At 36.2% G+C, this 19,059-nt stretch overlaps 1 protein-coding gene across 12 annotated transcripts in view; it reads left to right on the top strand.

The window, feature by feature from the left end:
- The window catches only part of PTPRM (protein tyrosine phosphatase receptor type M), a 470,301-nt gene that overhangs the window by 93,807 nt on the left and 357,435 nt on the right, over nt 1-19,059 (top strand). For all 12 annotated transcript variants that reach the window (XM_071737183.1, XM_071737189.1, XM_071737191.1 and 9 more), the window contains exon 2: nt 18,508-18,630. In XM_071737183.1, the coding sequence (XP_071593284.1) occupies nt 18,508-18,630 (123 nt within the window). The remainder of the gene's footprint in view (nt 1-18,507; nt 18,631-19,059) is intronic.

Genomic DNA, 19,059 nt, shown 5'->3' with positions numbered 1-19,059 from the left:
TTCAGTACCTGAAGGGGCCATACAAAAAAGCTGAGGAGGGACATTTTACCAGGACACTAGAGATGTGGTGAGGGGTAACAGTTTTAAACTGGAAGAGGGTAGATTTAGATTAGCTATTAAGAAGAAATTCCTTATTGTGAGGATTTTGAGACACTGGAAAAGGTTGCCCAGGGAAGCTGGGGAGCCCCCATCCCTGGAAGTGTTCAAGACCCGGTTGGATGGGGCTTTGAGTAACCTGGTCTAGTGGGAAGTGTCCCTGCCCATGCAGGGGGGCTGGACTAAATGGTTTTTAAGCTTCCTTCCAATTCAAGCTTATGATTCTGTGAAAGATGGGAGTGGTGGGAATGGATGAATGCCACTAGCTCTTTGGGACTGAAGTATATATCTACTGCTGAAAATCAGCAGAGGAAAGTTACTTTGGTAGCAATAGTATTGTGCTTACCTTAAATAAGTCTCTATTGTGCGTGAATTTGAAGCTAGACTAAAATACTTCCTTAAAAATTTGAAAAGTAAATAGGCTAACCATGAATATGAAAAATATGAAATACAAATTTTAAGGTATTGTGGTTTCTCTCAGGTTTTTCTGAGGTTAGAAGGGAGAAAAACAAAATAAAAACGGCCTAAGAATGCAGGAAATATGTCTGACTGCAATGTATGTGTAAAATGCGGAACACTTTGCTTGTTAATAAGAGAATTTTCTGCAGAAAAGAGGTCCATGATTTTGCAGTACTTGCACAAATATGAAGAAACAGACATGCATTTTGTCAACTATGCTTTAAATTTTACATCTATAAAATGACCTCCTAAGAAATAGTAACTATTAAACACAATGAAACTGGCTATTCATCTTGCAACTACTAGTCTCAATTTTAGAGAACAAAAGCTGCTTATAAATTTTCCTTCAGAAAGTTCTCATGCACTGAATTTCCTGTCTCTATGAATGTTTGTTTAGTCCTTTATTTACTTTTGTTGAGCTCTGTTACTGTAGTGCCATTGTTTGCAAATCAATGCCTTTCTAAAGAAAATACCATTTCCCAGAACGCCGCTAATCATTTCATGCCACAGGTGAATTACATTGCAATTTCTTTCTTTACCTTTGAGAATGAAACAAAGTGTGTAGAGAGGCAAATTAGGGGGGACACTCCTAAAATCTCAGTTCAGATTATTCAAGTTTTGAAGTCAGGGATTTCACTGACAGTGAGAATGATTTCTGTTATATGTGATTGTTTTGCATCACTGCTCTGAGTGTTTGCCTGTTCATTTATTTTCATGAAACATTTTGGACTGGTAGATTCTATATAAAAACATACTATTTTATTTTTATTTTTAACCTGGTAAAGCATTTCCATTCAAAATCCAGAACTCCAGATTAGGAATGGCCTAATTCTGTCCTTCCTACTACTGTTGGCAATTTACTTACTGGCATCATAAAACCACATTAAACCACATTGTGTGTTTGTTTATCATAAGAAATTTCTTTGCAGCAGTTCATAGGTGCTTACTTCTGCTTCCAGATGTAATGTGGAATACTTCTAAAGTCATAGAGGAAGAGAGAGTCAAATTTATATGTAGAATGTTGCTAATTGCAATGATAGAATTGTTTGGTTTATTCTTGTCAATAGGGGAAGAAAGGTAAAATAGTTTATTAAAAGAAGTGGGTGAAAACAAATAGATAGAACTGTGTACATTTAAGAGCATAAAGGGAATAGTTTAAAATTAGTAAGACAAATCATTAAAAAGGTGATTGGAATGAATAATCGTAAATTTGTTAAGCAGACATTAATCTGGTGCAAATTAATGGAATGGCTGTGTGAGAGTCAACTGTGTTACATACACTTAATTCTTCATTAATTAATTGCAATCAACACAAGGCCATGGGAAATAGATCTTTTCCCAAGAGAATCTGATGTTTTGACAGAACAAGTGTTACTTTTCTAGTATATATGACATTTAATATTTGTAAAATGTTAGATTTGGTCCCATGTGACACACTGATTTAGAAATTGGAACGATATAGAATCATCATCATACATCAAGTGTGTTTTTAAAAGAACGACTAATAGGTCTCAATAACATAATTGTAGTCAGTAATCAATGTGAAGTATGTGAAGGTCCTCTGAGGATTAATTTTAGATCTGACAGTGTTTAACCTTTTTATTAGTGATGAGAAAGAAATATAGAGTCATTACTGATAAAAGCATCCAGATGACAACAGGGCTAGTGCCATGGTAAGCACTGATCAGAGAGCTAAGCGATCTTGAAAGCTGGAGTGCAGGAAAGCACTGTGTGTTTTGACACAAAAATGGAGACATTCCTGCAGCCCAAAGAAGCACTTGCAAGGAAACAATGATTGAAAAGGACTCAAAAGCCATATTTTTTAATGTCTGGTTAGACGTATCCAGAACAGGCCCCACAGAGTAGCAGGCAACTAGTAGAACAAGCCTGAATGACTAAATAAATTTAAGATGAGGATTAGGTGAATTCATATTTTGGAAAAATGTAAACCATTTTCCATAATCTTTGAAAGATCCCAGGAGTCAGGAGAGGTGTCTGAGAACTGGAGGAAAGCAAATATCACTCCTATCTTCAAAACTACAGACAGGTCAGCCTTGCCACAGTGCCTGGGAAGGTGGTGTAGCTACTAATTCTGGAAACATTTCCAGTCCTATGAAGGACTAGAAGGTCATCAGGAACAGTTAGTATGAGTTTACAAGGGGAAGTGACCAACTTAACAACATACTATTGTGAAATAACTGGCTTGGTTGATGAGGGGGTGAGAACTCAGTATTATCTACCTTGACTACAGTAAGGCTCGTGACACTGTCTCCCTAAGATCTTCACGGAGAAGATGATGAAGTATGGGCTGGATCAGCAGATGGCAGGGCAGGTAGAAAACCATCTGAACAGCCAGACCCAGAGGGTGGTGGCCAGTGGCACAAGGTCCAGTTGGAGACCAGTGACTGGTGGTGTACCTGAGGGGTTTATACTGGGTCCAGCCCTGTTCAACATCTTCATTAATGATATGGATGATGGAGCAGAGTGCATCTTCAGCAAATTTGCAGATGACACAGAAGTGGGAGGGGTGGCTGATAAACCAATATCACTGGTGTGGAAAATGTAAAATCCTGCACCTGTTGAGGAACAACCCAAGGCACCAGTACAGTCTGCAGGCTGCCCAGCTGGAGAGCAACTTTGTGAAGACCCTGAGGGTCCCCGTGCCCAGTTGGTTGTAATCCAGCATTGTGCTCTTGCAGCAGAGAAGACCAGTCATATCCTGAGCTGCATTAGGAGGACTGTTGCCAAAAGGTATGGGGAGGTGATCTTTTCCCTCTACTTAACACTCAGGAGGCCACAGCTGGAGTGTTGGGTCTAATTCTGAGGTTCCCAGTACAAAAGGAGTGTGGACATGCTGAACAGAGTCCAGTGATTGGCCTCAAACACTATGAGGAAAAGCTGGGAGATCTGGGACTGCTCACCTTGGAGAATAGACAGCTCAGGGTAAGCCAGTGACCTCCCCTGACCTACTGGCCACACCCTTCTTTATGCAGCCCAGGATTCCATTGGCTTTCCTGGCAACAAGGACACACTGCTGGATCATGGATAATTCCCTGTCTATCAGGACCCCCAGATCCTTCTCCTCCAAGATGCTTTCCAACAGTCCACCCTTAAACTATATTAGTGCTTGAAGTTCTTCCTTCCCAATTATGTGTATAGTTAATTTTTGATTTATACACACATATAATCAATACAGTTAAAGCATGCACCAAAAAAGAAACTAAAATTATTATGATATATAGATGAAATAACTATTTTTGATCTTTTTTTAATTAATGGTAAAAAAACTCTTTTGTTCTCTTAGTTAAAATACTTCTATTAGTAATAGATTTTTAGGGACAGCTATGTGATTGAATATACTTCAGCATTTTAAAAAAATCTTGGTTTAACATTTTATGATGCAACAGTTCGAAGGTCTGCCTCTAAGTGCAGTTTATTTTGATAATTTCAATTTTTTTGGCTGAGTTCTTGTGAGATCTGATTACATCATCACTGTTGTTACCTCATAATGCATCTGTCAAAGAACTGTTACTAAGGAGAATCATCAGCTCTTCCATTTTCTCATTGTTTTCCTGTGCTTGCTTTATTAGGATCTCCTTCAGACATCTGTTTCTTTGAGGGAGTTTTCTTAAGCCACTTGTCCATTTAGTGAGGGTTACTCTACTTTGTTTAAAACTAGATAACATCTAAAAATCCTCTTAACCAGACACACTTGTACAGCAGCACATTGCAATTTGTTTAATGCAAATGATCGAGTGAGGGCACCACCATCACCTGCTCTGTGTTGCGGAGCACCCACTCTTCCCCCCTCAGGAAGATGTGACTGTCTGACATACAGACCAACTGTGGGTGCCAGTGTCTGGATGTATATTAAATATTCATAGAGCTTCCTTTCTTATCTTTATGGTTGGTTTTTTTGTTTTTTTTTTTTTAAAGGTAGAATATCTAATAGTTTATTCCCACAGTCCAATTAATTGCCTTGCACACACTCCCCTTTGGAGATCTCTGCTCTAGGTTGTCCATGTGTGAGGGTGAGGGACATGAGATGACCTCTAGAGGTCCTTTCCAACCTCAACCTTTCTGTGGCCCCGGGATTCAAAAATCTGAAAATGCTGAAAAGTAACTTTACGAATACATTTAAGTGACATGTTTGAGGTGGTGATGTGATGGTAGCTGTATTATTCTATGCAAATGCTTCTTCCAGAGAGGAAGACAAATAGGAAGAGGACACAATAGCTGTAGATGCATAATCTACAAATTAATAACAGGAGACAGTTGTAGGGGAAAGACGTATTTCCCCACCTGAAAATAAAGAAAGGACTGTCTTGCAAGTTCATGGAAAAAGTACTGTGAGGGGCTGTAAGATGAATAGGAACATCTGCTGAAGTGAGAAAGATTCAACAAATCTCCAGCAGCAGCAGAGGGAAAGAAAGGCATTTTGTGAAGGAAGCTTAAAACCAAAACAAACCAAACCACAAAACTCTAGGGACCTAGAAATATTAAAAATTATGGAAAAAACCCACATGCAAAGAACACTAAATTACCATGTTAAAGTCTTCTAGAATGTGTTTAACTTGAACAAGTAATTTATTTTTTTTTCCATGCTGTTTAGTTGTGGGATCTCACCCTTGGCTCCAAAGGGAGCAGGGGAACTGCAAGCTGTGAATAGGTCAGGCTGGATCAGAGTAGGGTGGGGAACCTCAGTCCATGATTTGATGGGACAATAGGAGAAATACCAGAGGCCACCCATGAACGGATTTGAGCACTAAGACCTGAAATGGTGCTCAAATTAAATAATAGAATGCAGCGAGCTCAGTAACTCTGACATCTCCATGATTTAAAATGTCTAAAATCTGTGATTGCATATGTCATTAAAAGATGTGCTCTGGTTCAGGCAGGAATTAATGACTTTAAGACCTTAGGTCTGTGCTGGTACATCGGGTTAGACTGAGTGATGACAGATCGATGTATCAGTGTCTCACATCCACTTGAAATATTCCTGTATGTAAACTTCCTTGACACTTGACATGTAGTTCTTAGCACCCATGGGAGTCTTTAGAGCTATCAGCTATCTCAAGAAATAAAGACTAAAATAACTTTTATTAAAATTTTAAAACATTTATATAAGACACATCTAAATAAGAAAATTTCTCCCAAAGCTCGACTGTTTATTTTTTTTCTGTAAGTAACTATAAGTAAAGTATGAAAGATACCTCATAATACATGTAAAAGATATATCTGTACACATTGTATATAACAGGTTATACAGTATTACTAAAATACGGTAATAAAAAGTGAGTATTTTCATGTAATTAGGCCAGAAAAATCTCAGCTAGTCTAACTTGTCATAAACCAGTCCTGTTCTAGACTGTTTGACTGACTATCAGAGCCCTTTCACAAAAGATCAAAGGTGCTGATCCCAGTGTTTTGACCTTGACAAAACATCTCTTTTATCAGGCATGGCTCAGGAATTAGTAGAAAGAAAAAAATTACAAAAAAATTGAATCAACCTGACAGTCTTTGGATGGTGCTCCAGTTACTCACACTCAGACCTGAAATGTTTACTACAAGGTTGGAAAGTGTGAAGCTCTGTGTGGCCTTGATTTGTGTTTTTGTTGTTGTACACTATTTAAGTGAGTTTACTACTGTCTTAATGCTTTTATAAGCAAGAATTGGAAGTTATTTTATCTGGGTAGTGTAGTGATAACGCCCTGTTCTACTAAGCAGGACTTTCAAGTTTGCTCCTTGGGTCAGATAAGCGTGGGCATGTCTGTTGCATCAGTAGTGTTTTGAAGTTTTCAAATGTATATCTCTCTTATAGTTGATCAGACCTTGTGAAAATGTCAGAGGTTTCTAAAATTAATTATTTCTTCTCCATCTGGGAGGAAGGTATGGATGTGATTAATGAAATAAAGTATAATTTATTGCAAGAGATAATGACTAAAAATGAGAGAAAAAAAAAAAAAAGCGGTAGCTAGCTGCGTTTAAAAATAGAATGTTATTTATACCTGTGGCAAAGTGAAAGCCTGTTTTGCTGTCTGAATTTAACAAGCAGACCTGGGATTCAGCTTTGGCACTGCGAACAACTGGAGGTGTTATTGATGTAGTGAACTAATTACCCGTGAGATGAAGTTGCCTGCTGGAAGTTTTAGACTGCTTCATCACTGTGGCACCTCCTACAGGTTAATTCATTGAGCACCACAGGTAAAGCCTCCAGATGAAGGTCCTGCTCTCTTTTCATCCAGGCACAAAGAGCTGTACTGACAGCAGTAACTAAATCGAGATGAATATTTTCCTGAATTATTGATCGAGGAGCCAGAGCTTTATCATAGAACTAAATGGTTTGGGATGCATCTGTAACAGTTCATAGTCACTGTATGGGAAATCACATACACAGTAGCTTTAAAAAGCAAAACAAAGTGAGTAACATCCTTTCTCACCCAAAGGAAAGCCCCTAGATTAAATGCAACAGAAAAACTGAAGATTTTAAAAAACAGGGAGTTAAAAAAAAAGAAAAAAAAAAAAAAAAGGGGTGTGGAGGAATTCTTTTATTAGCAGGCAGGGAAGGGGCTCCATGGGCTTCAATAGGTGTTTGAATTCTTTCTATGAATAACATTTTAGTATGGCATGTTCTCAAATGTCTCAGAACACACATTGAAATTCAAAGCATAAACAGCTCAATTAGGTGATAATTTCACTTAAAATTTATAGGGAAAAATGCCATTTTTAAGATACTCTAATAACAACTGGAATGACTACCAATGTGTCCTTCTGTTTTTTCAATTGCTCTATTAGTGGAGTATGAAATTCAGTATATTCTGTACAAATCTAGACTCTTACTAATCTATTCTGTACAAATCTAGACTTACTAATCAGGCAGACAAAAGTCATGTTAACATGATAACATTATTAGTTTTATGAAAATAATTTAAGATTGCAGAAACATTTATACAGAAATGTTTAGTGGTTGGTTGGTTGTTTTGGTTTGGCTTTTTGTTTGTTTGTTGTTGTGTTTTTTTTAATAGTGGTATAGCTGAAAAGCCTTTGAGACCAGCAAAGATAATGCTGCCTTTGTTCTTTACTTAAGGCTGGAATTGTGATTGTCTGTATTTCTCATCCAAGCTTAATATGCTGTTATCTAACAGGATGCACTAAGTGTTTTGTAACAACTGCAGAACTCATCAAGCAAATGGAAAGATTAGCCCTGAAATCAAGCTTCAAACTTTTAGTTTCTCACAATCAATAGGCAAGTAATGCACGGCAGATTTCTAATGATATTGAGATTGACTGCTTAAATCCTTTTTAAAGTTCAAAGCTGGAAACAGATTGTGTGTACAAGCAATCCACTGTAGAGTTTCTAAGTAGGGGCTTGTGATAAATAAGTGAAATTAGGTTTGACTGAAATGGCCCATCAGTCCCATATGGGTTTAGCAGGAAGATTCCAGGCTCAAAAAGACAGGGGTTTTGGAGAAACAGCAAGCATTGGTTTCACATCACCTGAGACTGCTTTGTGGAGTCTGTCTTCTGAGAGACACAAAGACAAGAGGCTCATTAAAAATGAGCAGCACCAGGGAGAATGATTGAGCTTCAAGTACACTTGTGTTTTTTAGCTTGAAGAGTTTGAAGGTGAAGATACATTTTAAAAGCTAAACTGGCAGATGATAAGAATGCTGTCAGGTTTCTCGGTGAAATCCCTTTGTATATAGATAAATAGGATAGTATAGTAGTTTTTTGACAATGAGGAAAAACCCAAAAAAACACCTAAAGAACTTACTCAGCTCAGAATGTCCTGATAGTTGGATTAAATGGTAGTAAATCTCTCGGCTATCAAAACTGGATTTGATAAAAGAGATTGTCTTCAGTCCTGCTATCTTGTAACTTCAGAGGCAGCATTATTGTCTGTTTAATTTTTAGAAGCCAAGGAAGAAATGAGTCTTGGGGCTCATTTCAAGGACATTCTATGCTGTACTGGCAATCCAGCTGCGTTATCTCAAAGATTGTTGTGGGGCTGTTACCTTAGAGCTCTTCCAAGACTTTGAATGATTTTGCACTGTTGTTTTGTGTACTGACATTAGAAAAATTTAATGATACTGAGCTTTACAATCACAGTTTAACTTCTTATTTGCTTATTCTGATATAATCTGTGCTTCTGGCAGATGAAGTTGTAGCAGTTATTCAGTAATTGATGTAATTTAAAATATCATAGGTTTTCATTATTCTGTAACAGCATAAGGATTACATGTCCATGTCTGTCCATTTGTCTAACCACCACTGTAAGGCAAGGAATGAACAAAGCAACTTGACCTGTGGAGTAAGTCTTTGGTTTGATCAGTGAGACCACGCATTCCTAACTTGATCTGAATTGTAAATTTGTATGATAAATTTTTTGAAGCAGCATAGTCTTTTTCTTTTTTTTTTCTTTTTTTTTTTTTTTTTTTTTGTAGTCTCTTAGCATGAAATGCAGCTGTAAGCTGATTTGTTTTGTGAAAACCTGTATGACTCTTGGCACAACTGTAGACAAAAGCACACTGGTTGCTAACTGTGTTGTTTATTTTTGCCTTTGTTCACATCCACTCATTCATGCACGTCTGTTACAACACGAGGAAAAACTTTGGGGGAGATAATTGCACAGCAAAATTTCAAACTAAAATGAAGATACTGGCTTTTAGTAATTTTTCAGGAAAAAAAAAAAAAGTGTGATTTTTCAAAATTAATAAGTTCTATAGTGAAAATCTGAGTACACTGGGGCCAGGAGCTTAATGGCTTTATAAGTTGAGTGCCTGGCAGTGCTGGTTGTGGGGGAGGTCATTTGACTGTTTTATTAGCCTGTATTTCTACAGAGCCCTAGGGTGGATGCAGCATGAAAATGTTTGTCCTCATGACAAACTGAAAACCTAGTACAGAGTTTCCTGAATGGATGTTAGAACAGTGGTCTGGTGCAGTCTCTTAATCACAGTCTTGATGATTGTATGTTTCTTAGGTTATGCTGTGTTTCAAATGAAGTAAAGTGTCGGGGTGAGCAGACCCTTTATTATGATGGATTTTGGCTGTGAGGTTTGCAGTTCAGTCCTTTCCTTCCAGCTGGGGGAAAACAAAACAAAAAAACAGACTGGATATCCCCACCCTGTTTTTTCCTTCCTTCTGAACTGCATTTTATTTCATCTCACAATTTTCCAGATTTCTTTCTTGAATAACACCTGTTCAGTTTTTTTATTCTGTTCCATGTGAAGTTTTGTGTTGGTTTCCTTAATGTCTTCCTCTACTGTCCTCTCCCCTCACCTGGACAAGTTTTTCAGGGGCAGCTCTGCTGTGCTGTATTTTAATGATAAATGAAGATGCAGAACTACTCAGATGAGGTGCCAGTTTTTAGTATAATCGGTTAAAACAGTGGAATGAATATCGAGCTACTAAAAGCATTCTGCTGTCTTCTTTCCTTTTGCTGAATTGCCTATCTTAAACAGATTTTACTTACTGCAACTGCTTACACCCTTTGTAAGTACCATAGTGAGAGATTAGTGGTGAGTGATTTGTGAGTTTACCCCTTGTCAGGGAAGCACTTAACCTAAGGAAACAATTTAAGATTTTGCTTCTAGGCGTTGGTAGCTCTGTAAGTACAAGTGAGAGCAGGAAAATAAATAAAAAAAATCTAATGAGTGATTTCATACTATATTCAGGTGTTCCCTTTTTAATTAAAGGTGCACATGCTTGAGTATGTTTTGGTGATAGCTCTCCTCAGTGAAGAGAAAGGAGAAGTGAAGGTACAATTGCAATAAAATCCAAGTTAGGAAAGGATAGAGTATGGGACATAATAATTACATTAATTGGGGCAGCTTCTGTTACCAACATGAAAAATTACAGATGCTGAGTGGAGAAGAGATATATGTGTAGGTGTGTATTTCATCCCTCAGCTAGTAGAAGGTTGTAGTGCTGCAGACTACTGCTTCAGAGTCACAACTCTGAAGCTGAGGTATGGCCTGGGAGTTGCAGTGAAAATTACCCTCTTTCATTTCTTTCTCAAGAAAGAGTACAGAAAACATTGTCATATGTTTTACTGCAGTCTTGAAAACCAGAGGTGTCATTTCAAGACCTTTAAGAGATACTGCATGTTAAGAAAAATAAAGTATAGCAAATTTTACCTTCTGTATATATTACTGCATTATGTGCATCTGTTTCCAACCCTTTGAGTAGGTCCTTACTAGTCTCCATTTCAAGTAAATGGGGGAAAAAATAACTCTCTGACATCTCTGTTCTCTAGCATCTGCTTTCTTTGGCAATGAAGATGACTGAATGCTTTTACACATTTAATAAAGGGATTTTATGCACTTCTTGGTGGTAGTGATAAAAATAAATTATGAGAACCCGATGATACAAGCTTTATAAAAGAAGAAGTGTTCAGCTGTTTTGTTTGTTTGTTTGTTTTTCTCAGGAGGCTTCCAGACTATCTTTTGAATTTTTAATTCTATTTTAAGAATGTCAAAAGAAGGTTCCTTTTGTTAGTTATTTATAGGTCAAAGCTTTATGTTAAAATGTTTCCAGCAATTCATACAGGAGACTTCATTTTTAAAGCAGTATTTTCCATGTATTTATGATAAGCAAGATACAAAACATATGGGAAATCTGTCTGCTATTTGTTAGTATTTATAGTTTGACCACAGTCCAGAATTTTGGCAGGTTGACTCCAAAGCACATGAACATCATCTGTCTCCCTTTTGCAACAGTTATGCCCAATGCGACCTTTTTAATACTGCCTACACATCTGTAGGTTAGAAAATTGTTACAAAAATATGTTGCAAATTGGACTCTTAGTTGTTCTTGAAAAGTCTTTTCTTTCTTATAAGGCTTTCTTTCAAAAAAAGTTGTCATGGTTTTTACATTCCAAAAGTGAATTCCCTGATCCCTGAACTCGATTGTAAAATTAATAAATAAAAAGGTACAATTGTATGTATATGAAAAGAAATAGGAACTAAAAAACCTTCAAAATTAAAAACCACACAAACCACCAAACCCAACCCACACACTCACCCTTCTGCCCCTAAAATTTATCCATAGCCACTATTTGCATAAGGAATATCTCATTAAATATTAACATACATTGGACTGGAAGACCAGCTACTAGTTAAAACTAGTTTTAAGACCCAGCATGACATCCTTCCCTATTACTAAAGCATAAAATCCAAATGACTTTTTAAATATGTTTAACACCACCTTTCAAAACAGAGTTTCCTAAACACATTGATTTCTACATAATCATATTTCATTTCTACATATTCTTATGCTTTCTTTATTGGATTGAACACCTGAATATTCCTTTTGGTAGATGTATTCTAGTTAATGTCAACTGCAGCAGTGTTATAATCTATGTTTGTAAGCACACGTGTGCACTTGCCCATATAATCTATGCCATACATTAAGAAAAGCTATCACTAATGTTGCACAATCAAGCACCCTGGCATTAAAAATGCCAGAAATAAGTTTGCTTACAGAATTTCAATGTGCACCCATTTTCCCCTGGGCCTCGTAAATATTCATTGATATAAAAACAACATACATATATGCATATTGTTTGCTACATGAGGTGGGTGATAATTATTTTAGGAGCCCTTGTTCAGTATCTTTTATCTGTGGTGAGAGGTGTCTGCTCCAGTGATGTCTTGGTATCTTAAAAGGAGTTTGAATACAAGTTTTCAGAGGAAACTGTTCCTTGTTTTCAGAACTTTTCACTGGAGTCCAGGAACTCAAATTTTAAATTATTCTCTTTATTTTAAATTATACTCTTTAAATTTTAAATTATTTTAAATTATTAGACAAATGTAATTTCTTATAAAACAGTTTTTTTGCCTAGATGTGGGCAAGTTTCCAGATGAAATTAGAACTGATAGAAATGCCTTCCATAAAATGCAACTTTGCTGCAGTGTCCCATGTCACTATAACTGATACGTTTTTGGCAACACTTGGTGTTGATTCAATTTCTGTCAGGTAGGTAGAGGTAGAAGAGAGAGAACAACTGTAAATGTTTTATGAACATGTAGTGAGCTTTTGAAGTCTCATAAATAATATCTTTAAATGTTTATCTGAAGTTACTTTTTTCTGTATACTGTCATCATTTCTGATACTGCTGGAATCTGATCCATGAATTCAGAACTCTTGTAGCATCACTATACCAGCTTTTCCACTTGTCTAACACAATTTTGAATCATATTTTATTTGGTTTTCTCCCTTTCACCCAGAATTAATATCTGGCCTTTGTTAGCAAAATACATTATTTTACCTCATCATCTTTGCTCTGGTTTATTGAGCTTTTTCCAGTTAATTCTTTTATCCTCTACCTTTCTGAGCACAGTGGCAATCAGAGAAGTACTTTAATTGTAAAGTCTGTTTCTTCTTGCTCCTCTCCCTCACCACTGCACATATGCAGGCTTGATAAAATGTAGAATTATTTTTAATTATCTTTAAATCAGCTTTTTATTTAAATTATCTCTAAAATTTTAAAGATTTAAATTATCTTTAAATTATCTTTAAATCAGCTTTATGCATCATATAGTTTTCCAGACTCCCTGACCAGTAATCTATATTACAGTATTTTACATCTCTGAACACTTGCCTCTAGTATAGGTCAGAAACCTGGTGTATTTTGAGAGAAAATAAATGTCCCACTTTCAAACACACTACCTGGTGTTGGAAGCTCACTTGTGAGGATTTTTGGTGTGTGTATGTCACTGCAGATATGTGGCAGTTCTGCCTGTACTTTGGAGGCACTCAGAGAAAAAAAAGTTTCTTTTGCTAGCTGTCTCTGAGCTAATGAGTCTGGAAGGTCCTTTTAAAGTGTAAAGCTGTAACACCTTTAAAAGGGCAGCTATTTTTGCTGAGAATCTAGGCACAAAGTAGAATCCAGGCAGGCCCACATGTCCAGTTTGTAGCACTTTCATTGTCCATCTATGGAGCTGTAGTTCATTTACTTGTAGCATTACTGACTCAACCATTTGTTGTTTTCAGAGAGGTGAACAGTGTTATATTAGACAATTATTGTCATCTCCCTGTTTGATAAAAATTATACAGCAAACCAGACCTGCCATGCAGGCCTAGAGGTAGCATTTTAAGTTTTTTTATATTCAAGATTGTCCACTGATTCACACTTTTGCTTTCTCTGTTAGCCAGTTTATATTTGAGATTGGCTTTTTATTGTCCAATTTATGATTTTCTACCTGCTCCAAAAGGAGTAGTTGTTTTATTCTCTGATTTGATGGTTTCTTGGTTTAGGGGCTCCTGATCTCATTTTCCTAAGACTGTGTTTCTAAGATAATTTTCTTATTGTCATGGGAGTGTCTAGATAGGTTGATTGCCCCCAAATCTAAAACTTTAAAGATGTAAAAGGAAGCAGAAGGCATCAAGGCTGGGGATGAAAGCTGCCTCATCCATGGTCTATTCAAGCTTCACAATTTCAGTTTGTCAGTTATTTCACTTTTTGTTTGCTTTGTTTTGTGGTCCAGGTGATGTGCTTGGTCCATTGCTGTTGGATGCAGGCATGTTCACGAGGACAGGAGGTAATTTAGCTGGCTGAGAAATGGTATATTCTTGGCTTAGTCAGAGACTTTTTTTATAGACAGAAAGAAAAGATCCATTGACTACTAGGAGATTAAGCTTTCATTGCATTATCAAAGCTCCCTGATACTGCATGTGATGTATACATCCGGCTATCAGAAGCTTTATTTCAAAGAATATAGATATAGATATAGATATATTGGATATAGAGTTAATCAACACAAACATTTCCAGTGTGAAAATGAAAATAGAGATACAACAGAATTCAGAATACTTTTAAGATGAAATAAGAATATTAATAAAATCAGTAAATAGTACGGGGATCAGTAAACACCTTCTGGATTCATCTATTCTACAATAGGATTCATGGTACTATGGCAGGCCAGAAACCACAGGGTTTTGCTGTAAAGGAAAAATGTGTTTCTTTTCCCCAAGCAGGGCCTTTGTATTAATTCTAGTCTTGTGTTTATGTTCCCATCCAATGATAGCATTGATACTCTTAAGCTTTACAAGTTTTAGGACATCCACATTTAACAGCAAATTTTTGATAGAACATACATATTGATCTGAGAACTTTGCAGTATATTGGGTCAACAAAAATAAAAGAGTATCCAGTGTAACTTGATCTTTTTGCTATGTTAGCTTTTGTTACTTAACCGATTTTGTCCTCTATGATCCTACTTTTTGATAAGGTATTCTTGAGCATTGCTTCATAACAGATGTTATAGTTACAGTCTGTAACACAAAATACTTGGAATAAAACTTTATTCACACTGGTAAAAAAACCAGCGTATTCTCTATCCTATTTACTTCAGTTGCTTTCATCTTAAGTTATATTCCTCATTTAAGCTAATAAATTTTTCAAGACTTAAAACAATTTAACCAAATCAATATGGAAACATGCAAAAAGAACTACATTTGGAGAGTGGCATAGCTATACTGAACTGGATTCATGATGGTTAAATAGATAATTGCAGTTGAAAGAACCATAAGGCTGGAATAGACTTCTGTTGCATCTTGTACATTTGTCGATTTCTTTCCTCTTAGGAATCCAAAAATATCTATAATATGTAGCAAACGCCAAAGAATCTTAATGGGAGATGTATCTCCTGTTTTACTCATAAATATTTCAGTTAGCACAGAATTAACCCTTTAAAATGCAGTTTGGCTATCCAAACTATTAATTCCAGTACAACAGGTGAGGAAATTGCTTTGCTTGATTAATCTGTATAGCAGACACTATGTATTTTGATTAATGGCAAAAATGTGTAGACTTTCTCAAGTGTTCTAGTTAATTATAAACAACTGCCTAGCTTGGCAGTGGCTTGTGTTTCAAAACAGTGCAATGATGACAGGCATTAAAGACTGCTGGTAATTTTCCAGATTTTACTGGCCTGTGTTGATATGAAGTGCAGATAACTTTTTATGAAGTGGAAACCAGAGTATTGTGACTAGAAAACGGGCAAAGGACTGCAGAACAAAGCTTCTAGAAGGAATTGAGTAGGTGAAAATGTGAGGTTTTGTCAACTGTTTTAATCTGGTTCTAAAGAACTTAGTATAACTTGCAATATAGATACGAGGGTCAGAAATTTGAGAAGCAGGCATAAGCCATTAGAACTGTTGATGATTCTTGATTTACAGTAATTGGTCCTTGGCTAATTAGTATAATCTTTTTTTGTTGTTTTTTTTCCGGTGAGATTTTCTGTGTTATTCTTAGTACCGTCTATAAACTTGCCTATCCTTCCAACATATATATATATATATATATATGTATATAACATGTATATCTTAATCTACAAAAGACTTTCCAAAGGGTCATGGCTGTGCAAAGCCTTTATTAGTACTCATCCTTAGTGACTGGCTGTAAGAAGAAACATGGCTTGGCTTCTGTGCTCTTAAAGATCTTACATATGCTGGCCGGTTCTCTGGATAGGTGGCTGTAGAGTTTGACTACTTGTAGTAATACTTGCTGCAGTTTGCTTATTAGTTGTAGGTGGAACTGGCTTCAGAATGTATGGACTTCAAAAGTTTCTTTTAAACTCTTCCCATAACATCTGTGAAGGTTACATACCCCTTTTGATGAGTTACAAACTAATAAATTTTAAAAGGTTCGTAGGATTATAAGTGGCAAGGATAATAGAAAAAAAAATGGAATCTTGATAGTGATTTAGATATAGAATCCCAAAAGACATGAAGAAAAAGAAACAGTGAGAAGCTATTTCATGTTGACAGGCAGCAAATGGTCTAGACAAGTAGAACTGTCATAACATTTATCCCTGTTTTTGACAACTTCCTATCTAGTGAAAAGGGGAGAATCCTTTGCTAACAATCTGGTATCACAAGCTCCTCACTTATTACCAGTATTGGACTTTTTGCAGCATTTGACAGTATTTGAGCAAGAAAACAGAGACTTTTCTATGTCTTCTTACTGCTAGAGATATGTATGATGTTAGGAGGTATGGGAGCTATTCTGGTACATTCATTTGCCTTCTGTTTGAACTGTAAACTCTCATTTATGCCAGGTTTTATTTGGGATTAAATTTTTTGCCTCAGTGAATAACATGATTTTCAAATTTATGCCCTAGTATCATTTGCAGTACCTGTGTAAGGCTACTACCTTTTGCTTCGCCTGTGGTTTATCTATTTATTTCTTTTAATAAAAAAGCACAAATAGATTGAAAGTTGATGTTTTGCTTTTGTGTCTGAAGCTTAGCTTGTGGCATATTGTATGAAGTTTGAAGTAATATTTATTTAAGTATCAGAACAAATGTATAAATGACTAAGTTTTCTAATCCTTCCCACTGGAAATGTTGCAAGTGTTATTTGATATACTTTATACAAATCTCTTGTATTTATTAATTTGTTTAGTGATAATTTCTATCTTTCGTTATCACTGAGACAAAATATTAAAGTTTGAAGTTGCAAGTTCTTTAATGGATTTTCTGTTCCCACTGTAATATGTAGTTGAATCTTATGCAATTAAAATTGTACAGAAAGATAAAATGTCCAGAGGTGCTGATTTCCCTGATATACATAGAGCTAACAAATACTTCCTATAGAAAGATATTTTAGAATGGAGAGCAGTATAGGATGACCTGTACCCAAGGGCAGGGCAAACACAATATGTCTAAAAAGATCAATGGCCCTGTAAGAGAACAAAACTCAAAACTATTTGGTGATTCCATATAAAATTAATCTGTTTTGACAATTATGTGCTTCCAAATTGCAAGTCATGAATCTCAAATATTAACTAGAACTAGATACTAGGAAAGCTGGACTTCAGTTAAGAGGTTATATACCTCTGCTATTATCCTACTTTTTTGAATATGTATTCTGTAATGCCACTTACAATGGTCTAGGAAAATTTAGATTTTTTTAAAGATTTTTAAAATAAAACTAGATTTTGTCTGCTATCCATTTTAATGCAGCTTGGCCAGGCTAAGCCTAGTGTGTCTATGGTCTGATAGCAAAGATATCAGAGTAGCTCTGAAGTTTAGTTTTGTTTGAACAGATGCAGAATTTACCTTAATATGGACTGAAATATCTGTGACTAAGGTTATATTTGTTTTCCTGAATAGGGAAGATGTCATTCTTCACTGAAGTGAAACATCAAACATCAGAGAAAGCAGATTTTTTTTTAACACTCCATTTAAAAAAGCTGGAAATTTTTCCTCTCAGCCTAATGGAAAAAGCAAAGCTTTTCCGTTTTCTTGTGGATAATGTTGGATTCCATTCTTCTAAATTCGTGACGTTGGATTTCTTTTTTTTCCTGCTCCAGCTTGGGATAGTGTGAGCTTTGATAACATGTTATTCTTTTCTCAGTTACTTGGAAGAGAATGGGAAAAAAGAGAGGAAATAATACTGTTTTCTTTCTGAGAGTTTGAGCCTGTGTGTAGATTGGCTTTTTGAGCTAGATGTGCTGTATTGTACCAGAGATGCTGATCCCACAAACACCCAAGCTGATACCCTGTTGTGGCACAGCACCCCTGGGACCATCTAGTCCGTCCCTTATCTGGAAACCAAGATACAGAAATGGGAGCTGATGTTCCCACACTTAGTTTTCTTCCACCATTCAGGTTCTCAGGCATGGAATAGTTTGTTTCTCTTAATCATTCAGTCTTTTGATGTTCTGATTTTTACTGCATTTTATTTTCCTGGTTTGTTTTCAGGTATCCCTGATGATTGTGTCATAGTAGAAAATTTGCCTACTGTTCTGAATCTGCTCTTTTACCCTTGGGATTTTATTTTCACGACAAGAAAATTTTATGCTCTCTCAGAAAGTTATGATTAATAAGTATATAATCATTTGTATTAAAAGACATTTTAAAATTACATGGCCTGCATTGAATCATGTTACAGTTATCTATTATCTGCATGCCTTTTTTCATTTTTATCTTTATGGGTATTTTACAGGGTGCTGTACTTTTGATGAGCCTCTGGCTTCCTGTGGCTACAGCCAGTCAGATGATGATGATCTTAACTGGGATCAGGTGAATGCACCACTAAAACCCTCCTCAGGACAAGGGATGCCGTCAGGTTGGTCTTTCATTTTGATTTGTTTCTCTTTGATGTTAGCTTATCTGTTTATTCAGCATTTCTTGACAGCCCTCTTGTTAGAATGCTACTCTGTCTAAATCTGTTTAATTGCAATGCTCAGATCCTCCAAGTGACTTTTTATGAGGGATGTTTTGCAAATCTAAGGTTTTCCTTTGTGGTGTGGTGAACAATAAGGTTAGGATGTAAAAAGAGGAACATGGTGTCTTGAGGGGAGGCAGAAAGAAAACAGAATGATCCCATGAAAACAAATATGAAATAGTACTAGAAGGGGGCAGGCAGGACTACTCAGGAAGACTCAAAGCAAAAAGGAATAGCCTTAGGTATGTTCATTGAAAGAGGTATTAAAGTCTGTTCTGAAGAGAAATGGAGAGTGAAAAAGAGTTGTGAGAAGGGAAGAAATGGTGTCCT

This window comes from Heliangelus exortis, chromosome 2, assembly GCF_036169615.1.
Source record: "Heliangelus exortis chromosome 2, bHelExo1.hap1, whole genome shotgun sequence".
In the NCBI taxonomy this organism is placed as follows: Eukaryota; Metazoa; Chordata; class Aves; order Apodiformes; family Trochilidae; genus Heliangelus; species Heliangelus exortis.
This window is presented reverse-complemented; position numbering and strand designations above follow the sequence as displayed.